The sequence below is a fragment of the Hyperolius riggenbachi genome, chromosome 12 (genome assembly GCF_040937935.1).
Source record: "Hyperolius riggenbachi isolate aHypRig1 chromosome 12, aHypRig1.pri, whole genome shotgun sequence".
In the NCBI taxonomy this organism is placed as follows: Eukaryota; Metazoa; Chordata; class Amphibia; order Anura; family Hyperoliidae; genus Hyperolius; species Hyperolius riggenbachi.
Window position 1 is genome coordinate 85,327,968 of NC_090657.1, and position 26,605 is coordinate 85,354,572.

The window sequence follows — 26,605 nt, forward strand, 5'->3', positions numbered from 1 at the left end:
TGTCTGTACCTGAAAGGTTTTCTGGCCACAGATCTGACTTTCAGAACTTTAAAAACCGAGTGTTATCATACTTTGAGTTGAGACCTAATTCTTCAGGAACTGTAGCACAAAGAATTACATTTATCAAGACACTGTTGTCAGGGGATTCCCAGACGTGGGCATATAATCTCTAGCCAGGTGATAGTGCTCTGGCCTCGGTTGAGGCATTTTTTAAAGCTATGGCTATAATTTATGATGACCCGGACCCTGCCTCTACCGCTGAGCGGAAGCTCAAGACTTTACGGCAGGGCAAGGGTCCGGTGGAAAATTATGCAGCTGAGTTCAGGAAATGGGCAGTTTCAGCTAGATGGGACTCATTCGCACTTCTGGACTGTTTTTTATCAGGGTTGTCAGACGCGGTCTCTGATCTGATGTTGGGTCACCCCGAGCCGAAGTCTGTTGATGAGGCCATTTCATCAGTCATCAGAATTGATCGTCGCCTACGTTATCAGAGACAGACTCGGGGTAGGAACGATGTGAGATATGTTTCCTACACAGCGCCTCAAACTGATTCATTTCCATCTGATACATCACCACCCGATTCACCTCCACCAGAACCAATGCAGATTGGGCGGTCGAGGTTGTCCCAGGTGGAGCAGAAGCACAGAGAGACAAGACAGCTCTGTCTATACTGTGCAGAGGAGGGTCATAAAGTTTAGAGTTGTCCCAAACGGTTGTTTCCTCTAGATGATAAACTTCTCCTTCTCCCTTGCACTATATCCTGGCAGGTTAAGACAGAGACCACTGAAGCCTTCATAGATTCTGGCTCAGCAGCTAATTTTATGGATTATGAATTTGCTAAGAAATTAGGGATTCCGATCCCCCCACTAAAAAACAACAGATTCGGGTCACTGTGGTGGATGATTCCCCTCTGCAGAGTAATCACCCTCTTTCCCAGACCCCAGACTTGGGGGTCACAATAGGGGTGTTGCATAAAGAAAGGTTATCATTTTTTGTGTTACGAATGGCAATCTCCACGATCATTCTTGGCATGCCATGGTTACAAGTTCACTCGCCTCAGATCAATTGGGCTACGGGTCAGCTAACAAGCTGGTCTGCCCATTGCTATCATCATTGTCTTGTGAAAGTAACCTTTGGTAAAACCAAGATTCACATGGAGGGGTTGCCAGATCAATATTCAGAATTTGCAGACGTGTTCTGTCCCAAGTCAGCAGATAAACTTCCTCCACACCGTCCTTTTGATTGTCCCATTGATCTCAGGTCTGGTTGTATGCCCCCTAGAGGTCATCTCTATAACTTATCTGGGCCAGAGAAATTGGCCATGCAGGAATACATCCGAGAAAACTTAGCTAAAGGTTTTATTCGCCCTTCTCGATCCCCAGCTGTGGCAGGGTTCTTTTTTGTGAAAAAGAAAGATGGAGGCCTCCGGCCTTGCATTGATTATCGGGGCTTAAATAAAATTACAGTAAAGAATCGCTATCCTTTGCCGTTAATAGACGATTTGTTTACGCAAGTCACCAATGCTAAGATTTTTTCAAAACTGGATTTGAGGGATGCTTACAACCTTGTGCGGATTAGGGACGGTGATGAATGGAAGACGGCCTTTAACACACCCGACGGGCATTACGAGTACCTGGTGATGCCCTTCGGGTTGTGTAATGCCCCGGCCGTCTTTCAAGAGCTGATTAACGAGGTCTTTAGAGAGGTGTTGGGCAAATTCGTTCTGGTATACTTAGACGACATACTAATTTTCTCGTCTAACCTCTCAGAGCACAGAGATCATGTTAAATTTGTGTTACGGAAGTTGAGACAAAACATGCTGTACGCCAAGCTGGAGAAATGCATTTTCGAGGTGACCTCTGTTGCCTTTCTGGGGTACATAATTTCAACCTCTGGCCTCTCCCTGGACCCTGGAAAAGTTTCAGTTGTTTTAGAGTGGCCGCAACCTGTGGGACTGAAGGCTCTCCAGAGGTTTTTGGGGTTCGCTAACTACTATAGAAGGTTCATAAAGGGGTACTCTACGGTGATCTCACTTCTCACCAGTCTCACAAAGAAAGGGGCAGATACTCACCACTGGTCCCCTGAGGCCCATGCTGCTTTCTCCACTCTAAAGAAATTGTTCTGTACTGCACCAATTTTGAGACATGTCGACACCACCTTCCCCTTTATCGTGGAGGTAGATGCCTCGGAGGTAGGGGTAGGGGCTGTGCTGTCTCAGCGTTCTGGGTTGCAGGGAAGGTTACACCCCTGTGCCTATTTTTCACGTAGGTTTTCGCCCGCAGAGAAAAACTACGATATAGGCAATAGGGAGCTCCTAGCCATTAAGTTGACCTTTGAGGAATGGCGACATTGGCTAGAGGGTGCAGAACATACCATTACTGTCTATACTGACCACAAGAATTTGGAGTACATTGAGGGCGCTAAGAGACTTAGCCCCCAACAGGCTCGGTGGTCATTGTTCTTCTCGAGATTCCGATTTGTAATCACGTATACCCCGGGTAGTAAGAACATCAAAGCTGATGCTTTGTCCAGATGTTTTGAGCCCAAGACAGCACAGCCCTCAGACCCAGAAACCATTCTGCCGCAGAAAGTGGTTCTGGCCGCCACTGAGACCTGGAGGGACTGGACATAAACATTGAGTCCGTTCCAACAGGATGTACCTGAGGGAAAGCCTGGAGGGGTCATGTTTGTACCACTGCCTTTTCGTCTACAAATACTGCAGTTGTTTCATTCCCACAAGAATGCTGGGCATCCTGAGGCCACCAGAATTTAGGACCTCATAGCAAGATGTGCCTGGTGGCCATCATTGGCAACCGACTGCAAAGAGTATGTAAGAGAATGTGCAGTGTGTGTGTAGAATGTACTCTAGCTTATGTTAACTTATTTCTATGTTAATGACCAGACACTTGAGGTCGTTTCAAAGGGGTTAAATAAAAGGGGTTTATTTACAATTATACATATGTACAAGTTAGATCATACAAAGTATGTGTCTCACATAATGGCTCTATATACCCTATACACAGTCACACACTTTCATTAGCTGAGCCCCTTTCCATCTCACAGTCCATGGCAGCATTCCAAGAGAGAGAGAAGCTTTTCAAGCATTGTCTTATATCTCGATCCCACAGGTATAGAGACTCCTCCTCTGTGTTTGCCCTTAGCAGCTGGGGGGAAGGGACTTGTAGCTAGTCCCATGGACCTTTGTTGACAAACCAGATAACTCAGTTTCCTCTCACCTTGGGTAGCCAGTTCCTCAATAGCCATTTGCGGGGGCTGGGGTCAGTGTCAGAGGCCATTGTCTTTGCTGTGTTATTTACTCATATGCAGATGTGTGTGGTTGTAAAAAGTCCTTTATGAAACACAGGCTTTGTGTAAGGCCCCAGCTGATCAACTAGATTCACTGTAAATCTCTCATAGCAACATAAATGTCCAGACATACTTTTCCATTAAGGCACACATGGAAATACAGTTTATACCGATAAAATACAACATTCCCTCCTGTTGTGCCTAATGGACACACCCTCATGGCTGGGATCCGGAACATGTGCCCTTCAGCGGATAGCTTCTGTATGCTCAGCACAGCTGCATTGAGTCGCAAAACAGTTCTTGCTGGACGCAAGCCACCGCTGGGCTGTATCAAATAACAGTTACCCCCGGCAGTGTGACACAGTCCAAGGTTATTGGGAATCTTTTCTCCTGTGGACAGACCATCCTCGCTATGCAGGGGCCAATGACCAGGAACCCAACATTCATTCCCACTCACACCTAATCGGTACATTGACATGGCATTAATTGTGAGGGTGAATATACAACATCATACCATATATATGCATCACCTGGATTTACCAGATCGCAATATCTTATCATGTGAACCTTAGTTTGTTCTGCAAGTTTATTGGCATCAATGTATACCTTTATGACAAAGACATATCATACCCATGGATTATCCATTGCAACCTAATATATCTCTCAATGAGTTTGTTTGTGTATGTAGATTGTGCACATGAAAATATAATAAAAGAAAACTATTGTACCATTGTAGGTCATGTGGTCTGCAAAACACCTTTATATTTCAGTACCTACATTGTCTTGTACTTAGTGGATTGGGCACAAAATATATATAGATGGAACAAAAAAGCTTAACTTCTAATCAATGATCAGTACCTTGATTCTATATCATTGGTGTCCAGACATTCCATTACCAGAGGTGACCCACCCCTACTGTATACTGAAAGGGTGGGCCTGGTTATTAAATTACACACAAAGAATACGCCTGCTGTTCAGGCTTTATCCACCTTCAAAGTTACATTTATCTTCTAACAAAACAAGAATGGATGGTGATGCCCAGCTATTTAATAATAAACCATTGTTGGTGGTCATTTCCAGGGGCTTCTTTGAAGCTCTGGCTACTCTTGTTAACCATTCAACTGTGTGAATTTGCATACATTCTTTTTGGTTGTAGACTTCCCCCATCCCTGTGGGCCAAATACCCATTCACTTCCTTTGATGAGCCCTTCTACAATTTACCTGTGTCAATGAATCTATACCACCCTTTACATAACAATGAGAATACTCTCTGTAGCCCTCCAACCTGGGAGAGGACTTTTTGGGAAGGCATTTTAGTGTAGAAACCATCCCCCTTTCCTTATAAATCCCAATAAAAGAAAATGAATATCTCCACTACTGCTGCATGTTAATATCTCTGTGGCCCCCTGCACACTGCCAATCTGATTTGCAATTCCGATTTTCACTGGGCGCTGTTGACATACGCAGAAAAACGCACGTAAAATCGCGTCCAAAATTGCCAATCGGAATTGCATGTAGTGTGCAAGAGCTCTCAGGAAAATGTAACATATGACACTACGTCCTACAAGAGAACAAAATCTTTCATCTTAAATAATGCTGTCAGTTGGCCATACACCTACAGATTTCCATCCAATGTTCCAAAACGATCAATTCCTTTAGGAAACTAATCGATTCAGAATAACTCGATTCCTACCAACCACTGCACATCAATTCCCAATAGATTCCAGCCTGGAATCTATTACTAATCGATCGTATTGCAGAGTTGCCCAATGCAGTGCAAGGTTATTGGCCATTAATTTGCCAAAGTTGTTGCTCCTGATTGTTCTTAACTTTCCAACCTGTCCGATCGATTTATTCAATCGCCAAAATTGATCTGACATTTGGGGAATCGATTCCTAGCAGCTGAATCTGCAAGGAAATAACTGAGAAAATCGATGAGTGTATTGGCAACCCTTACCATTACTTTCCTTCGCTTGTAGATCAAATTATAAACTTAAGAGGTTTATTCGTAACCGTAAAATTGCCTTTGAGTACTCTTTATGAATATACAGTATAAATAGGCCAACAGCATTCATAGCTGTGTTTGCTCATGCCTTCAATATCGTGTATATAATCCCCCCTTTGGTACCTCAAAGCATAGGTACCACTTTCTCAATACTTCTATGTAAAAAAAAACCACAAAAGTGAAAAAATTAAAACAAAATAAAAAATGGTGTATGGGGAAGCAACAAAAATCCCCACAACCGAAAAGCAAAAAAATGTATTGCGAAAATAAATGATAAAATTATTCAAAAACTGAACAGGGAGAGAGAAAAAAAAAAAAAAACTACCACTCTTTGGTTGTTACTAATCAAACCAACAAACAAACACACAGAAACGTACAGGCCTTTCAGGACACACACATAAGTTAGTTACACACAGGTCTGTACAATTAGTACATTGACACAAAGATGCTGATATCCTGTGGAGCTCATTGTCTTCAGTACTGGGCCATCTGTGTCAATAGGAACAAGACAGAAAAGAAACAACAACAATACAGACTGTACAAGTTAATTGTTAACCACCTTTACTTCAGTTTCACTCCTTAAACCTTCTATTGTTTAATTGTTTGCAAACAATTAGGATTTTAACTCATGAGCTCATGGTATTTTCTGCAGACTAATTATTAACCTTTATAATTTAGAATGGGTGCACCCTGATCCTAAACCAAATTCCATGTAGATGCCCTTGGCTAAAGAGGAGAGAAAGTATAACACAATACATGAATACAACATAATCAAATGTTAGATGGCTTGAATTTTTAACCACATACATTTCCTTTCAGAGATATCTGAAAAACAAAGCATAATTATGTTAATATCCTCACATTAAGATACCATTGTTACTTCACAATCTGTTAGGTTACCCCTATACTGCAAACCTGTTGAGACAACAGATTGTATTTCATTTGCCATACATTATTACACATTAATTTTTGAACACTCTGCCATATATCCCAAGAAAAAAGGGATTGCAATGTTTGACAAACTACAGAATAGCCAATATGGCATACTGGCTAGCGGGGCATAAACTGGAATGTTTGGCCCGTGTCCTTGGGCACCGAATGCAACATTATCAAATTCTTTAGAGTTTGCTTGTTGCCCACAATTCCAAATTCTGTTTTCCAGCTTATCTGGGCCCTGAAATGCACCAACATTCTCATGTTTTTCATGATCGTGAGGGGAGACGGTGCTTACACAATTGGAAATATTGCTGGTGTGTCTATTCTTAACTTTGTGGCTTCTGCAATAGCGTTTTATGTGGCCAGGTCTATGGCATCGGTAACATCGGAAACTGTTTCTCTGTGTACCTTTGTATGCCACTGATACATTGGATGTCTCTCCCTCATTGCCCTCCTCACAACAATCCCTCAGTATATTAATGAATTGTTGACACGTGATGGCATTTTTAAGAGCAAGTTTAACTGGGTGGCTTACCATACACTTATTTGCCATGGAATATAGCAACTCCCCATCATCAGATGATATATTTTGGCAATTATGTACCACTCTATACATTGAAATGTACTCATGACAGAATATTACAGGATCCATTCCTTTCATGAACCTCATGCTTGCCAACGCTTGCACGCCTCTTTCATCCCGGCTTCCCAATACACGATGTACTTCCTGTCTCCTACCTCCTGCATCTGCTACACAACCACCATTTTCCAGAACTATGCGAGTGGCTAAGGGCCCCGGCAACCAGGCCCGTAAAAGTGCACATGCGTCTTCATCATTTAGACTGTACTGACATACCACTGCCTCAAATTGATTAGACAACCTCACAGGCGATTCTAGGGAATCAAAATCGCCCAGAATCTGACATAAGCGCAGTTTGTCCTGAATTGTTAGCACAGTAGGGCTGGACACGTCTGCTAGTTGTACCCCACTGCAGGTACTGTCATCAGTAATAGTGCAGACATTTGCAGAATCACAAGTTTTTGCTTTTTGTTCACATACTGATAATATGTAATTTTCCTCCTGTATCAACAATGAGTTGGTATGTAACAGTTCTCTTTTTAAAGAGGCAACCAGCTCTTGCATCTGGGTTAATTTATCATTGAGTGAGTGAATTAAGGTTTCATTAGAGGCGCATTTGACCTTGTGCTGTTCTATTTGTTTCTCCAATTCACTATTCCTTTCCTTCCAATCCTCTGCCTCTAATTTCAACTCCTGCAACTCGGCTCTCGATGAATCTGCCATAACTACCAAATTATCCTTAAAATTATCCAGGTCCTTTCTGATTTGCTGTCTGTCTGCAGCCCAATCTCTCGCTCTCTGCTCTGATATGACCCTCATCCTAAGTAAAATCGAAATTTCATTTGCAAGCTTTATCTTCTGTACTTTCTTTCCAAAATATGTCTGCTGCAATCCATTATTACATTTCTCACATTTTTCTACCAATGAAGCAAACTGTTGCTCCTGGGATTCATTTGCAGATGTATTCACATCAACCGTGGCATTGTCCCTAACATACTTCTGTGCAAGCTCCATTTTCACCAAACTGTACACAAGCTTCAATGACCAACACAAAAGCTATTGTCCTCGTAATACACTCACATTCACTTCTAACTGCCTTCAGATTATGTGATCTACACTCACAATGGCTGACCAAACTATATACACAAATACAGCAACAACAGGAGATGAAGCTTTTACTGCCTCTCACAGACCATTCATATTCAATCCACACAATTCCTGAAACCTATTGTTTCCTATAGCATACCTATATGCTTTCAACAAACTATTTTCCTAGCAGTTAACTCGTCATACATACAACTAAACATCACAAGCTGCAACCAAAATACATACATGCATTGATATAACAGAAACAAAATACCTTATCGCCTCTCAAATGCTTGCATCGCGTCCAGGTTCCACGCTGGAGTCTTCCGTTAGGTCCTTCCTCGTAATTGTACGCTCTCTGGAACTAATAGCTAGAGTAATTTCTGTTATGGGGTTCTATGTGGATTTACTAATTATCCACACGCTATCTGGGGTGCCAAATGTAGAATGTACTCTAGCTTATGTTAACTTATTTCTATGTTAATGACCAGACACTTGAGGTCGTTTCAAAGGGGTTAAATAAAAGGGGTTTATTTACAATTATACATATGTACAAGTTAGATCATACAAAGTATGTGTCTCACATAATGGCTCTATATACCCTATACACAGTCACACACTTTCATTAGCTGAGCCCCTTTCCATCTCACAGTCCATGGCAGCATTCCAAGAGAGAGAGAAGCTTTTCAAGCATTGTCTTATATCTCGATCCCACAGGTATAGAGACTCCTCCTCTGTGTTTGCCCTTAGCAGCTGGGGGGAAGGGACTTGTAGCTAGTCCCATGGACCTTTGTTGACAAACCAGATAACTCAGTTTCCTCTCACCTTGGGTAGCCAGTTCCTCAATAGCCATTTGCGGGGGCTGGGGTCAGTGTCAGAGGCCATTGTCTTTGCTGTGTTATTTACTCATATGCAGATGTGTGTGGTTGTAAAAAGTCCTTTATGAAACACAGGCTTTGTGTAAGGCCCCAGCTGATCAACTAGATTCACTGTAAATCTCTCATAGCAACATAAATGTCCAGACATACTTTTCCATTAAGGCACACATGGAAATACAGTTTATACCGATAAAATACAACAGTGTGCTAGAAGCAAAACCTCCCGTCAGGCACCTGTTGGGACATTGCAATCATTACCAGTCCCGAGTGAACCATGGACCCATCTGTCCATGGATTTTGTGGGCGAACTCCCCAGGTCTGAGGGCATGACGGTCATTTGGGTGGTAGTCGATCGTTTCAGCAAGATGGCCCATTTTGTCCCCCTGAAAGGACTCCCCTCGGCCCAGGAATTGGCTGATCTCTTCATCCAACATATTTTCCGGCTGCATGGTATCCCAGGAAAATATAGTGTCAGATCGGGGAGTCCAATTTGTTTCAAAATTTTGGAGGGCATTCTGCCATCAGTTAGACATGGAGTTATCTTTTTCATCAGGCTACCACCCACAGACCAATGGCCAGACCGAGAGAACCAATCAGTCTCTGGAACAGTTTCTGAGATGTTATGTGGCAGATGTTCAAACTGACTGGGTCAAATTCCTGCCATTTGCAGAATTTGCACACAACAACTTAAAGAGCTCCTCCTCAGGTTTTTCTCCATTCCAGGTGGTAACAGGAAGGTCACCTAAGTTCACCCCACTACCAGTGGCTGCCACTCCATTTCCAGCCCTGGAAGATTGGCAGAGGTCCTTGAAGCAGATTTGGGGAATGGTAGAAAGAAATCTGAGGAGGGCTTTCCAGAGTCAGAAGAAACAAGCTGATAAAAGACGTTCCATAGAATGAGAATTCTTTCCAGGCGACTTGGTCTGGGTGTCCACACGACATTTGGCTCTGAAGCAACTGTCTCCCAAGTTAGGTCCCAGATTTGTGGGTCTGTTTCCTGTGAGCAGGAAAATCAATGATGTCACTTATACCATTGATCTCCCCACCAGCATGCGAGGTGTGAGATCGTTCCATGTGTCCTTGCTCAAGCCAGCAGTGCACATGGATTCCGCTCCCCCCCCCCCCCCCCCTGTGTTGATTGATGACCAACCTGAATATGAAATTGAGAAGATTCTTGACTCCTGGCTTGTGCAGAATTCCATGCAGTATTTAGTGCATTGGAAGGGGTATGGCATTGAGGAGAGAACTTGGGTGCCAGAATGTCGCATGCACGCAGAGGAGTTGAAAAAGGAGTTTCATGACTTACATCCTGAGAGGCCGGGCAGGAGATGTCCGGAGTCCACTCCTCGGGGGGGGGGGGGGGGGGGGTGTCTGGGTACTGTGAGAGATCGCGGAAAAGCCGCAGCGTGTGCCACTGAGAAGTTGGCTGATTCCGCGTCCAGCGTGGCGGTTTGCACGCGGATGCGTGTGTCTAGTGGCAGGGCGGAACGCGGAAAAGCCGCCGCATGCAACAGTCAGGCGGCTGGTTCCGCGTCCAGCGCGGCAGTTTGCACGCGGCAGCGTGTGTCTGGTGTGGCTGGGTCTGTTAGTGCACACAGGCTTAGGAATACACGTGCGCGCGCTGAGAGGCAGAATTCTTATACTAGGCAGGGAGAGTCAGCTGACCACGCCGATCAGCTGACTCCTGAGCAGGATACTATTGGTTGAGCAATTAGGGGTGGTGCTGGAGAGCACTGCTCCATATATAGTTTCTGCTGGCCAGTTGCTAGTTGTCTGCCGTTGTGATCGCTACGTGGAAGCACTCAGACCTCAGTCAGATCCTACAGTGTGTTTGAACCAGGTGGACCTGGGAATTCACACTTAGCCAGATTACTTGAACTGTTATTGTGTTTATGCTCAGACTAGTTCCAGGGTGTAGAAACCAAGGACCTCACACCCAGCTTAGGGAACTGTACTATCATTTGTGTTTATGCTGCTCAGACTAGTTCCAGGGTGTACAGACCGAGGACTGTGTTATTCTCCAGACTAGTTCCAGGGTGTAGAGACCAAGGACCTCACACCCAGCTTAGGGAACTGTACTATCATTTGTGTTTATGCTGCTCAGACTAGTTCCAGGGTGTACAGACCGAGGACCTCACACCCAGCTTAGGGAACTGTACTATCATTTGTGTTATACTGTAGACTAGTTCCAGGGTGTAGAGACCAAGGACCTCACACCCAGATTAGGGAACTGTATTACCATCTGTGTTATTCTTCAGACTGGTGCCAGGGTGCTGAGACCACGGACCTCGCACTCAGACTAGGCATTGTTTGATATCTGTTATGACTTATTGCTTTTCTGACTACTCCTCTGTCTTCTGATTGGGTACCTCGCACATCTGATCTTCCGTTGCCAGACCCTGCTTGCCTTGGATACCGAATCAGCCTTCTGTCTTTGTACCTTATCTGTCAGTGTGTTGCCGACCAGCCGAGTCCGACCTCGAGAGCTATCTCTCCTGTTAAGAGATAGTCTCCAGACCAGTTAGTGACAGCCACCTTCAGGTGTCACTCACTCTCTGGCCTTCCCTATCTTCAGCCTGACTCCACCCCTTGAGGAGTCTCAGGCTGCTGGAAGGTTCCCGTGCTCTCAGAGCATTGTCTCCTTACTGTCGATTATCACCTGCTCTGCAGGTGCATTACTCAAAGTGCTACTGTTACACCAAACACTCACATACCAACAGGTGTCCAGAGGTTAGCAATATATCTGTATTATCGGTGATTCTGCAGATCATCAATAATCAGGTATATATCTGCATTCTTGGTGATACTGCAGATCACCAATCAGATTCTCTCTGCGTGCTGACACCATTCGTTACACTCTTTTGTGTAGAAAACAAGTGAAGTTTCTTAACTCTTCCTCTACTGGAAACAATATGAGACTCATATCTTTGCTACCAATGTTCTATTTCTTAGCTGTACTAGACATACAATTCATAAGTTAATTTTCACTTCAGATTCCCTTTAAAGAGAATCTGTAACGTCAAAACGTCCCCTGGGGGGTACTCACCTCGGGTGGGGGAAGCCTCCGGATCCTAATGAGGCTTCCCACGCCGCCCTCCGTCCCTCAGGGGTCTCACTGCAGCCCTCCGTGCAAGATGACGTCAATATTTACCTTCCCGGCCCCTGCGCAGGCGCTCTGACGGCTGTCGGCTCCGAAGTAGGCGGAAATACCCGATCGCTGTCGGGTCTGCTCTACTGCTCAGGCGCAAGTTTCCGGCGCCTGCGCAGTAGAGCGGACCCGACTGAGATCGGGTATTTCCGTCTACTTCGGAGCCGAAAGCAGCCACAGCGCCCCCGCTGGAGCCAGCAAAGGTAAATATTGAATTTACAGTCGGGTCTGTCGCCGGCTGTTCGGAGGGCTGCAGCAAGACCCCCGTAGAACAGAGGACGGCGTGGGAAGCCTCATTAGGATCCGGAGACTTCCCCCACTCGAGGTGAGTACCCCCCAGGGGATGTTTTTGATGTTACAGAGTCTCTTTAAGAGACATAAAGGGATGATTTACATATTCACCAGTGATGCATCATGGGACATCTGTCTTGCTAAATATAGCTGACTGATTGCAATGTCTGTTGTAAAATGGCAAATTTTATATTTAGCTCCCACCTAAAACCAGGGCTGTGGAGTCGGTCCAAAAACCCACCGACTCCGACTCCTCAGTTTAGGATTCCTCCGACTCCGACTCCTCGACTTCGACTCCTCTAATTTGCATATTACATTTTTGTTGATTAATAGTATGTAACATGAAATTCGTCTCTTAACTGCCAACGCTTAGGAATTTTACAAGACAACTGAAGTGAGAAGGATATGTAGACTACTATATTTATTCCCTTTAGACTAAAACTAGTCCTTGGTAAGAGTACTTGTAAAAGGTACAAACCGGAACAAAGAACATATATCAGGCCCTAGGCAATGTAAGTGTGGGTACATGTAAGAATGATGTGCAGGTACTCTGCAGGGGAATGAGGAGATTGTAAACAGACAACACCTCTGTGTTCAATGTGCACAGCATTCTTTCTCAGTGGATTCCCTGCAGCTCTGTGGGGAGTGCATATGTAGAGTATAGTACTACTGTGTAAGAAAGTAAACCTGAGACAGATGAAATTAAAGTTTTATACATACCTGGGGCTTCCTCCAGCCGCCTTCAGGATAATCAGTCCCTCATTGTCCTCCTCCACCACCTGGATCTTCTGCTATGAGTCCAGGTACTTGAGCCAGTCGGGTGTAGTGCGCATGCACACACTCCGCCGCCAGGAGCATACTACACCTGTGCAGCACTATTGCGCAGGTGCAGAATGTTCCTGGCTGTGGGAGCGGCATGCGGCCGGACAGCGCTGACTGGCTGAATTACCAGGACTCATAGCAGAAGATCCGGGTGGTGGAGGACAGCGAGGGACTGATTAGCCTGAAGGGGGCTGGAGGAAGCCCCAGGTATGTATAAAACTTTACTTTTCATCCGTCTCAGTTACCCTTTAATTTGTAGTCACCAAACCAAATTTTAACAACATATCAAATTATTTGATTTCATCAGCAAAGGGAGTGCATACATTTGCATAAATCAGCATCAATGCAGAATTATTTCCATCTCGTTGACCATCTCTATTAGTGACACAGCTACACATCAGGCTTTATTCTTACAGCATAGATGTTATTTAGTATATATAAGAGATTCCTGTGTACACATCATATATACAGTCACAATCAGATATGTATATCTGACCTTAAAAATACAGGGACTGCTTTATTGAAGCAGCACAAGTAACTAATTTTGATTGGTTTATTTCATTTTTGTGGACTAAGCACAGCTATTACTGTATATATACTGTATATATACATTATTTTTAATGACTATTATCTTAGAAATAGAACATTTTATCATATTTTCTATTTTAATTACAGTTACAAATTCATTAGGAGTCGGAGTCGGTGCATTTTTTCCCGACTCCGACTCCAGGCACCCAAAATTGCCCGACTCCACGACTACGACTACGACTCCACAGCCCTGCCTAAAATTATTTCTGGCAGTTATTTTGAGGGAAGTTATTGAACTTGTGTGCATATCTCAAGCAGTGGCAGCTTTCCATCAGGTTAACCTTGTAATACAATTTTTATTGTTTATGGTAATGATTTAAGTGTGTGATTGTGTTTCCTCACAAACATCGCTTTCTGTTAGCATTACAAGTATGTAAATATTAACCAGTAATATAAGCCTCAATGTCTACATAAACATACCACATTATCCATCTGTCATATTAGACAGGGAATCATCACACAAATTACTAATTGTTCTACTTACTTTATGTAAGGCCTGAAGGATTATCACTTACAGATCAGCTCCAATGCCCCAATCTCCACCACCATCTTCACCTTATGTGGAGCCTCCCCACTTGAACGGGGGGGGGGGGGGGGTTAGAGACAACACCTACCTGACTATGGTTACACCCAGGTCTTTAAGGTTGCAATGTATAGGAACTGAACCTGGCGTGAGCAATAAACTACCAGAACCAATCAGGTAACAGAGACGAATCCAGAAACAGTCCAGGGTCATACACGGATTATCAGATAATAAAGGTTTACAAGGGCTAGGTGAAATCAGGTCAGTAACAGGCTAAAGGTCAGTCCAGGCAGCAATCAAGGATAATCCATGAGTCAGGCAGAGGTCAATGCAGGCAGCAGGCAGGGATGGACAAAAGGCAAGCAAAAGATTAATTCTAGAAGAAACAGCAATATCCAACAAAGCACCTAGCAGCTAGCAAGCTTACGCTATCACGGGCAATGAAAGACTGACACATCCAGGTTTAAATAGGAGTCAGTCACCAATCAGTGGCCGGCCACTCTCTCTTTCACCAATCACAGCATTCCCTGCCTGAACGTCAGCACCTGAGAGCATAGGACGGGCGCGTGATCACGTGCACCTGTCTCCTAGCAACATAGGACGGACGCTTTACCAGCCACATCTGTCCCTTCAAACTAACAGGATGCGTGCACCTGCCCCCGTTACTATGGATACAGGGTAAGCGGTGCACACACGAGTGCTGCACCGACCTGGTACCACTAGGACGCGGAGATCTGCCGGCGGGGACAAATGCATCGCTGGATCCCGGAGATATGATTATTACACTTTATTTCTATACATCAATCCTATCAAGGTCTGAAATGAATTAAGTTTATCGAAGTTCATAATAATGCCATAGCAAGGGAAAGGTAGACCTCAGTATGTGTTACTTGAGTTATAAGTTAAGAATAAAAAACTTTTCCAGAGAGGGATTGGGATTAGGGATGGTCAATAAGATGGAAATAATTACTAAATTATGCATTATAATGCAAATTTATTCAGCTTGAAAATGGACTAGATGGATCAGATGCTACCTTCGATTGGTTAATTTTTAACCACTTAGGTACCAGCGGTCTCTGGTCCTTTTAAAGACCAGAGACCACTGGTACCAAATACCAGGGTTCACGGATGTCACGCTGCACGGAATTGCCGCTCACCCTTCACCTCAGCCCGTCTTTATGACAGCAGGGCTCTGTGAGCCGGGTGGCTCCTGACCTTGTGATCAATGTAAGCCAATGAGATCGGCTCACAGTCATAAAGGCGTCAGGAGCCAATGAAATCGGCTCCTGACCGACTCAAGGAGCTCTGCTGTCATACCGACAGCAGGGCAAGTGAGCTGCGGTGGGGAGAGAGAGACACGATCGGCGGTAGCAGCTGAAACGTGCAGCGGGAATGTTGAAATCTACGTCAAGTCAGAAGTAAACCGCCACAAACAGGACAAAGATTTCAACTAGTGCGGTCAAGAAATGGATAAGTTACATAAGTTTGCGTACAAAATTCGCACAATACTGCATCAACCTAGAATTATTTGTATCCTATTGACCATCCCTAATTAGGATACATCATGGAACGTTTATAAGAGAATAAGGTACTATCTCCATAAAATGTTTTGATAAAGTTTCCAGTGAAATCCCAGTGTGTCATTTTTGAGGTTCGACTTGGGATATGGAGGCTGCCGTATTTATTTCCTTTTAACGTGTAACTATCGGGCATAAGATCAAAAATCAATTCTTTATTCTTTATCTGGTAAACCAGTAATAAGGATGCTAACCAGGCAATCCAAAAGTTAATATCGCTATTACTTTTCTTGATGATAAATGATCATTCCCCAGTTTACCTGACTCTTATTTGGTACACACAAAATTTGGTACGCAAAAAGGAAGTTGCAGGGCATGCTGGGTTGTCCTTTTTTTGCTTCTATACTTCCCCCTAAGACTTAACTAATGCAGCCTGATTGGCTGAAGCCTCTTTCCCTCCTGTTTTCCCCTCCCTCACCTCTGTTCCTCTCTGATTGGCCAGTATTTCTCATGCTGAGACAATGCACTTTCTATAGTGGAGGTTGGCCAATCATGCAGAGGAGACTAAGGGAGAAAATGACATCAGGATTGGCTTCAAAATAGCCACACCTAATGGGAAATGCTAAGAAGGATTTTCTCTTTTTTTACTGTAGAAAAATCACTGACATCAAAAAACGTGGACAGTACAATACATATGTTATGTAAATAGAGCAAGTATTTATCTACTTATGTGAATTTTTTTTCAGAGATAGCATGGCTGACAACTCCTCTTTAAGCAATATCGTTGCCTATACTTCCTATCCTGTGCCTCTAATACTTTTAGCCATAGACCCTGAACAAGCATGCAGCAGATCAGGTATTTCTGACAATATTGTCAGAATGGGCAAAATTAGTTGCATGCTTGTTTCTGGTGTAATTCAGACACTACAGCAGCCAAATAGAGCAACAGGGCTGCCAGGAAACTGCTATTGTTTAAAAGGAAATAAATATGACAGCCTCCATATCACTCTCACCTTGGGTGTGGCTATTAAGATTGTGTGTATTTTTTTTTAGTATTCTGTTTTCATACAAAAGTTTTGCTTAGTATTATGTTGCATGAGCGCAGCATACTGTCCATGAGTGATTTACCTTTTAGATTACAAGACCTTCGTTATATATGATGAACAATACAACCTATTATCATTCAGTCGTTAATTTTGATGGAACTTAGAAAATGTATTGATTCCTTTTAATAAAAGTCTACCTGAAAGGACGGGTATGTACCTTTTTAAAAGTTCTCACATTATCCACTTCGTAATACTAGGCAATGGTTGTTATTCCTGACTGTTTTCAACATCAAAATAATTTGTATAAAACTTGAGCCAGTTACTCAGGAGAGTCCTTGTGGATTTGGATTTTAATGGTTTGTTTATAAAATTCATACTTTAATGGCTGCTTGTTTCATACTTAACTGTTCTCGTGCAGGTTGCCTGAGTAAAACTCATATGCATTTTAAGACCTACTTTAACAGCTTTATTTTCCATTTGGGGCCAAGTCTTCTGTTCTGGATCTATGCACTACAGCTGAGGCTGTTCTGTTCTAGTAGCAGTGTAATTTCCCTAATTTTTTTTTAAAAAAATTTACAACCAGGGCCCATATGCAATTAATGTTTTCTCCTGAGTTTTCTCCAGGGTTATATGTTCACATCTTGTCCATAAAATGCCTTTTAAACCACGAGTAATCCAGGAAATACTCAAAATCATTTTGAAAGTACTTTATTTACCTACTATTTGGTACTTTTTTAAAGCCAGATACTTACCTAAGGAGAGGGAAGGCTCTGGATCCTATCGAGTCTTCCCTCTCCTCTCCTATCCTAGTGTCCTTGTTGCAACAGTAGCTCCTCCATTTAAATCCCCCGCCGCGGGGAACTTCAGAAGTCTTTGAGTCCTCCCGAAGACAGGCCATGTGTCCAGTATGGAGCGGCCCGTCCTCAGGAGTACTCAGGCTCCTAAAGACTTCCCGTAGCCTTCCTTCGGCGGCGGACACAGCAGTATTTGACCAAATGGTGGAATACTGCTACGAGGAATGCAGCGCTGGAACAGGGACCAGGAGAGGGGAAGGAAGGCTCTATATATATATATATATATATATATATATATATATATATATATATATATATATATATATATATATATATATATATATATATATTTTTTATCAGAGAGGGATCGTATGGCTACTTTTACTGCAAACAGATTGTGAATCGATTTCAGCATGAAACCGATCACAATCTGTGGTGGTGCTGCCGCTGCTGCCCCCGCCCCCCCCCCCCCCCCCCTCTACATACATTACGGCGCGAGTCCCCCGGTCTCCGCTGTCTTCTTCTCTGCGCTGGTCTCCGTGTCCGGCTGGCTTCACTGAACTTCCTGCCGGGGGAAGTTTAAACCGTAGAGGGCACTCTACTGTTTAAACTTCCTGCCGGGACAGGAAGTTCAGTGAAGCCAAGCCAGCCGGACTCAGAGCCCAGCGCGGAGAAGAAGACAGTGGAGACCGGGGAGTCACGCCGGCCGGAGCAGGTAATGTATTGGCGCTAGCGGCGGTCGTCTAGCATTCGAACGCCGCTATCGACACACTCCCGACCTGCCAGCGATCGAGCAAAATCTTCCACACGGACGGATCGCCGGGAACGATTGATTTCAGACAGAAATCGATCATTCTGTCAGCGTTTGCGCAACGATTTCACAGCAGATTCGATCACAGTGATCAAATCTGCTGTATATCGCCGGGAAAATCGTTAGGTGTATGGACCCCTTTACAGTGCCATGTCCAGTGGTCCCTAATACAGGGCTGTGGAGTCAAGGAGTCGGAGCAATTTTGGGTACCTGGAGTCTGAGTCGGTGTCTGTGGTTTCCGTAAACTGAGGAGTCGGAGTCGGATGGTTTTTGAACCAAATCCATAGCCTTTGTAAAAATTAGACTAAGGAGTCGGAGCAATTTTGGGTACCTGGAGTCTGAGTTGGTGGTTTCATAAAATGAGGAGTCAGAGCAAAAACATTGTGTATTCCTTGGTGTACCCATCCCTCCCTTTCATGGCTGTCATAATTAGGAATAGACACACAGATGAAATATAAATAGTGGTGCTGTGCTGTGACCCATAGAATTTAAAGGGAACATATGGAGGTTGACATTTTATTTCCTTATAAACAATGCAGATAGCATGTCTGTCATGCTGTCCCACTGCCTCAAATACTTTTAGCCACATACCGTGAACAAGGTGTTGCGATTCAGGTGTTGTGATTCAGACACTACTGAGCAAAAAGATCAGCACAACTGCCAGGCATATATTATTGTTTAAAAGGAAATAAATAAATGGCAGCCTCCATATTTAAGGCATTTATCTGAACCAGACTATCAATATATTGTATTCGTTATACATTGGGGCTGCCATAGTGTGCAAAAAGGCAATATTTAGTGATTTGGTGGAGTATCTCTAAAAAGGGGTTTGTTCTAGAGTTTTCAGGATCACTAACATTTCCTGCTTGATTTGTTGTAGACCTAGAAAGATGGAGCCTCCAGTAAACTTATGTGTGAACTGCAAGGGAGAGACACAGAGTTTCCTTGTGTCGGATCCTGAAAAGACAACTTGGGCTGATGTGGAGGCAATGGTGAGTATTATTTCACTTCATTTCAATTCTGTTCTCATTTTACTGCGTATCTTTTATGTTGGAGTATGCAGCGTTGAAGGGAACTTAAACCGAAGGGGAGGAGGGGAAGAATTATACTTACCTGGGGCTTCTACTAGCCCCCTGTAACCATCCTGTGCCCGCAAAATCACTCACCAACCCTCTGGTCCCCCGCTGTGGCTAAGTTTCCTTTTGCCCCGACTGGCCAGTCAATGCCCACTGCGCCTGCGCTCTTCCTCGTTCACACGCCGGTCTCCAGGAGTATCCTGTGCAGGCGCATTAGGAGGAAATCTCCTACTGCGTCTGTGAAGGACATGCCCAGCGATGGGCGGGTGAACGAGGACGCACAGTAGAAGCCCTAGGTAAGTGAAATTCCCCCCCCCCCCCCCTCCTTTGATTTAGGTTCTCTTTAAGCTTTATTGAAGGTAACCAATATGTATGCATACAGACTGGTCATTGGATGCACCAGCGTAGCAAAAACAGTGGTGTGATGGACATATGCATGGACAAGGCCTGACCTATTGCTGTTTTTCTTGATCCCTGATAGTTCATGGGTTTAGGACTGCTGTAATCTGACATAACTTCTTTGTCTGCTTCCGCATGCCTCTCCTGCCACCTTTTTGCCTGAATGTATTTTCAAACTGGATTAATAAATAGGTCAAGCTTATGCCTCTAGTAACTTGTCTCCGATTATACCTATTAGATGTCGTCTACCTTTCTGAAAGCATGAATATAGCTTCAAGAATTTTGTCAGTAATTATGTTGTACCCATCTTTCCTTCCACTTCAGGTATTTAAAGACGTTCTGAAGTCTCAAAAAAGTATTTTTTATTTAACAAATATGTTTAATATGTTAGCCCTAACTAAACTGCCGCATTCCCAACGCTGTACACTATCTAAATCCCCCCAAACTCCCCGGGGGGCAATCCGGGCAGCGCTTCTGTGAGAGGCAGAGCTATGAACTGCAGCTCTTCCTCAGCGTGTCTGTCAGCCCGGATCGCTGCCTCTCTGTCTTCCTTCACTGAGAGGGGTGGGGGAGAGGCGGAGATCTGCCACTGACAGACGCGTATGAGGCAGGGCTGCAGCTCATAGCTCTGCCTCACACGGAAGCGCACAGGGCAGCAAAATCCATGACCAAGAAAGTCGTGGATTTTGCTGGGGACAGGGAGGGCGAGTTAGGGGGCATTTAGATAGTTTACAGAGGCGGGAATGCAGCGGTTTTGTTAGGGCTAATATGTTTAACACATTTGTTAAATAAAAAGATGTTTTTTTTGAGACTTCAGTGTCTCTTTAACACAGCAGACTGTTATGTTGAGTGCCGGCTGACTTCATCTTCTACTGTTTTTGCTTTTCTGAAGGTCATGGCAAACTAAACTCATAAAATGATCCATGTAACCAGCACACTGTAACCTTGCCTCCCCAGGTCTTTAAACTGAGTGTAATTACCTTTTGTTATTAAAAGGGCCTGCCATATATAGCAAACCGGTCTTGTGCTACTTTATACATTCATTGTCTAAATATGGTATAAGAGCATATGGAAGAATTCAAAATAACAGAACCTGTACAGAATATGTCCGCTGTTCCTCCTTAGCATTTAAAGGACACCTGAAGCGAGAGGGATATGGAGGCTGCCATATTTATTTCCTTTTTAAAGAGAACCGGAGGTGGGTTCTAAGAATGTTATCAGCACACAGAGTCTGGGTCTGCATATACTGCCCAGCCTCTGTTGCTATACTGCTCCCCCCTGGGCCCCCCTGTGCTCTGCTTGCCCCCCATAAATCAGCCGGCTGTTTACCTCTGCATCTGTCAGTCTCTGCCGCTCTCTCGCCTCCTCCATAGCTCCAGTCCCCGCCCGTGTCCCTTCCCTCCCCGCTGATTGGAGGGAAGGGACGCGGGCAGGGACCGGAGCTATGGAGAAGGCGGGGAGCGGCAGAGACTGACAGATGCAGAGGTAAACAGCCGGCTGCAACACGCTGTGTGTCGACAGCTAAGCTTTTGATTTATGGGGGGCAAGCAGAGTGCGGGGGGGGGGGCCCAGGGGTGAGCAGTATAGCAACAGAGGCTGGGCAGTATATGCAGACCCAACCTCTGTGTGCAGATAGCATTCTTTGAACCCACCTCGGGTTATCTTTAACCACTTGGCCCTATCTGGACGGATATATCCGTCCAGATAGACTGTGCTGCTCTTGTAGCGTGGTGCGCGCTCCCGCTGCCTGCCGCTAGCCCCCTGATCAGTGAATGGGAATATAATTCCCATTCACCGATCTAAGCCCCCGGGAGAAATAACGACGCTTTCTAAGCAGAGAGCGCGGTATTTCTGCCCGGAAAAAAAATTTGCAGCCTCCTAATAGTTCCTGGCAGCGTGATCGTACGCTCCAGGAACTTTTGTGACTGTGGCCATCTTGTGGCCAAATAGTAAACTGCACCCACATACATTTTTTAAATAAAGAATTACATTATATTACACCTAAAAATAGCTGTTTACCTCCCAAACTAAAATCACCCACATACATTTTTTAATTAAAAAAAAAATTAAAAAATTACAATAAAAAAAAATACATAAATAGTTACCTAAGGGTCTAAACTTTTTAAATATACATGTTAAGAGAGCATCTTATTAATTTTTTTTTAAAATTATAAGCTTCTAAATAGTGATGAACGCAAATTGAAAACATGCACCTTTTATTTCTAAATAAAATATCGGCGCCATAAATTGTGATAGGGACATAATTTAAAAGGTGTAATAAGCAGGACAAATGCGCAAATATAATACATGGGTTTTAATTACGGTAGCATGTATTAATTTTAAACTACAATGGCCAAAAACTGAGAAATAATGATTTTTTTTCCATTTCTTTCTTAATTTTCCTGTTAAAATGGATTTAGAAAAAAATAATTCTTAGCAAAATGTACTACCTAAGGAAAGCCTAATTTGTGGCGGAGAAAACAAGATATAGATCAATTAATTGTGATTAGTAGCGATAAAGTTATTGGCGAATGAATGAGAGGTAAACGTTGCTCGGATGCATGAGATTTTCCACGCTGTAGGCTGAAGTGGTTAAGCAATACCAGTTGCCTGGCTATCCTGCTGATTCTCTTCCTCTAATACTTTTAGCCATAGACCCTGAACAAGGAAGCAGCAGATCAGGTATTACTGACATTATTGTCAGACCTGACAGGATTAGCTGCATGCTTGTTTCTGGTGTAATTCATACACTTGTGCGGGCAAATAGACTAGCAGGGCTGCCAGGCAACTGGTATTGATTAAAAGGAAATAAATATGGCAGCTTCCATATTCTCCTCACTTCAATTGTCCTTTAAATCTGGAGTAATGACCCATGGGAAAAGCAGGTGAAAGTAGGTTGTTTTGGCCCATTCTTCTCATAAGTTTTTAAGTGGTGCACCAAAACATATCTGTGTATAGTGCTTGGTTTGAGCACCTGGGAATCAAGTTTTTGGCATGTCTATGTTGCAGAACTGGTTATCACTATGTGCTGGAACTTGGGCCACTGAAGCAAACAATGGAAGATGAGTGCCGTCAAAGGTTGTCCGTTAAGCACTGAGATTAGAAGGTTTAGTGTTAGGGATAAGGTAGTGTCAGGATAGAACTATGCAGGTTACGTTTAGGTGTTAAAGTAAAGAAGTTAGTGGTGTGGGGGGGGGGGGGGGTGTTCGGATCACACATTAGGAAGGAGTCTCCAGTAGGGGGTGGTTTAGGGTTATACATCAGAAGTGCAGAAGACCCAGATTGGACGCGACATAGATGTTACCAGGGGCTGATCGCGGCTGAACGGCAGACCACGGGAGGAGAGCATGGAACTCAGACGAGCTCATGGGGCTGGAGGAAGCCTCAGGTAAGTATCAAATCTTTAGTTATTTTCATTTCTGGTTCACTTTAAAGAACTAGGATTAGGGGGATTGGGTAGGACTGGGAGATTTGTTGAAAAACTATGACAATCCTCAAATAGCAGAGGCCACACCCTCTTTAGCTCCTCCATTTTATTGAACCGCTTCTGTACCAGCAGTCTCTGGCTCCTTAAGGACCAGAGACCACTAGTACAAAAACTGGAGCCTACCGACATCACGCTACACAGACCCGCCGCTACTGCCAATTGCGCCGCTCTTCCGTCGCTGAAGCTCTTTCGCTCTACTATTGCTGCAGAGCACTGTGAGCGGGTCATGAGCTGATTTTATTGGCTCCTGACCCTGTGATCACTGTGAGCCAATGAGATTGGCTTACAGTGATCACAGGGTCAGGAGCCAATTAAATCGGGTCCTGACCTTCTTACGGAGCTCTGCTATCATACCAACAGCAGCGTATGGCGGGCTAATTGAAATCTACGCCTTGGCAGGGATAACAGGTCTCAAACAGGGCGCAGGTTTCAATTAACGTAGTTCAGAAGTGGTTAAAGGAGAACTGAAGAGAGAGGTATATGAAGGCTGCCATGTTTATTTCCTTTTAAGCAATACCAGTTGCCTGGCAGCCCTGCTGATCCTCTGCCTCTAATACTATTAACCATAGCCCCTGAACAAGCATGCAGCAGATCAGGAGTTTCAGACTTTAAAGTCAGATCTGACAAGACTAGCTGCATGCTTGTTTCTGGTGTTATTCAGATACTACTGTAGAGAAATTGACCAGCAGGGCTGCCAGGCAACTGGTATTGATTAAAAGGAAATAAATATGGCAGCCTCCATATACCTCTTACTTTAGTTCCCCTTTAAGTGTCCTCATTAGGCTCAACACACACCATACAATCGTGGTTGTTCAATCTTACCACTTTCATGTAGTATAAGAGCTTATCCAATCAATCATTCAAGGTATTTTCAATCTGTTGGTCCTTGTACTACATAGATTTGGTAAATCTGTACAACCAAGATTGTATGGTGTGTGTTGAGCTTTAGAGAGATTAGCCTGGATTTTCTGTCTTTTCATCAAATATCAGAGGATGTGCAGTGGCCATGCAATATACCAGAACACATGAATTCTGTGATTCTATCAGGTACAGTTCTGACCTCCAGTGTATAACAATGGATGGGGCAGTGGTGTCCCATGCACAAAAATGCACATAGCTGTGTGACTATGCATGACATAACAGCGGCAGTGTTACACATTGTTTGACTTAAGGGGCCAGAGCCTTCTAGTATGTAAAGAGTTAAACACAATTGGAGGAATTTTTTGACTAGGCGCTATCGATATAACTTCGAAGCCTGGACAGTGACCTCTCGACAACACTGATAGTGTTAGCAGAGCACATTCCCATTTGAAAAGTAAAATACATTTTTTCAGTGGAGTCCTGCTTTAAAGAGGAACTCCAGTGAAAATAATGTAATAAAAAGAGTGCTTCATTTTTACAATAATTATGTATAAATGATTTAGTCAGTGTTTGCCCATTGTAAAATCTTTCCTCTCCCTGATTTACATTCGGACATTTACCGTATCACATGGTGAGATTTTTACTGCTGGCAGGTGATGTCAGTAGAAGTAGCTGCTGCTTGCTTTTTTGGCAGTTGGAAACATCTGTAAACCGCTATATCCCACAATGCAACGAGGTTCGCAGATAGGAAACTTCCAGGAGTACCATGGTCCTGATATCCCACTGTGGGAGGGGTTTCACCACAATATCAGCCATACAGAGCCCCCTGATGATCCGTTTGAGAAAAGGAATAGATTTCTCATGGGAAAGGGGGTATCAGCTACTGATTGGGGGTGAAGTTATATTCTTGGTCTCGGTTTCCCTTTAATATTAAATGATCCCCACCATGATAATATGTGTTGTAATAAAAGATCCTCCAGCCTTTACTCTGCTGGAAAATGCTGAGTCACTGAAAGGTTATGACCCTGTCCTGTAACTGGCATGTTATAAAATAAGCTACGTGATGAGTATTATCTGTAGTTGCATAGAAAGGGACCCGCGGTAAATACTTATCTAACAATAAGATGTGGCTTATGACTGTTTATTACTCAGTTCACCATGTCCCATTTATGGATTAGTTTATTATGCAGGTCACTAGGTCACATTAGCATGAAAGTAAATGCAGTTTCTGTGTATGTAGGGCTGTATGCCGCTTCAGGGCTGAGTTGACCATGTGACTTTATCCTTCATCCATTTCTCTGCAGCAGGAACCGTGAGTCATGCTAGGTTTGTTATTGTACTGTAGTTACACAACAGCCAGGTACAAGGTACAGTGTGACAACGCCTTAAGCAGGGAAGGCAGCTGACTGCCTATTGGCTTGCCATAGACGTCAGGCATCTCACTGGAAGACAATGAGGTTAGAGGTCTGGTTTCCTTTCATTACGTGGCGGAGCCTGTGATGTTTCATGCAGTTTCCTTTCTTGCTCAGGTGACTAAGGCATGTGGCACCTATGAAGTGACATTTACCTGTGTAAAAAGGAAAAAAACTTCCACTCACACAGAGATTCTTCAGCAAACTGGAAATTATCTCCCTATGATTGTTTTTTGATGCTGGGAGCTCTTAGTTTTTAACCCCATCACCATCTAAATGGCTTTATCCTTGCTTGTTTTCCATAATCAGTGCTCAGTTCGGGCAACTCTAGCACAGACATGAGGATTTATTAAAACACACTATGGTAAACTTTAAATTATTTTTTTTATTATATTGCTATAGGTAGTACAAATCTGGCAGTTTGTTGACTAGTCTATCTCCACATGGGAGATTCCCAGTACTTTACCTTTTAGTATGTACAAAAGCATTGCCTGGAAAAAATCTATACTAAGCTTTCTTAACCTTTTCACCTTGGAGGAAATCTTAAATAATTTTTGCATCTCCGAGAACCCTTGTATTAGCGGAGGGAGGCGGGATTTATTTTGTAGGTCTTTAAAAAGAGGTGTGGCTAAAAACTTTATTAAATGTAACAGCCTTCTTGTTTATCCCCATCCCATGTTCCTCCTCTATAGTGCTCCCTCATTATAGTAGCCTCTCAAATGCTAGGTACACACAATTTTCTCACAGATTTACTGCCAGATCGATCATTTCCAAGAGGTCAGATCTGATTTCTGATCGATTTTCCATAGAGGTGATCGGATTGGAAAATTGATCGGAAATCAGATTGTACATGTTGGAAATAATCGATCTGACAGTAAATCTGTCAGAAAATTGCATCGTGTGTACCTAGCATAAGTGTTTCCTATGATAGTTCCCACTAGGGATGATCTTCCGAGTAGCTACCTGCTCATAGCTATTCAAAATCGAAAAGTTAATTACAGCATCTGTGGGGGCGGTGAGGGAGGGTTAATTTACCCAT

At 43.7% G+C, this 26,605-nt stretch overlaps 1 protein-coding gene across 9 annotated transcripts in view; it reads left to right on the forward strand.

The window, feature by feature from the left end:
- Positions 1 to 26,605, forward strand: part of NBR1 (NBR1 autophagy cargo receptor) — a 137,151-nt gene that overhangs the window by 26,256 nt on the left and 84,290 nt on the right. For all 9 annotated transcript variants that reach the window (XM_068264432.1, XM_068264429.1, XM_068264427.1 and 6 more), the window contains one exon: positions 19,212 to 19,323. In XM_068264432.1, coding sequence (XP_068120533.1) covers positions 19,222 to 19,323 — 102 coding nt within the window. In that variant the 5' untranslated portion in view covers positions 19,212 to 19,221. Of the gene's footprint in view, positions 1 to 19,211; positions 19,324 to 26,605 lie in introns of those variants that run through there.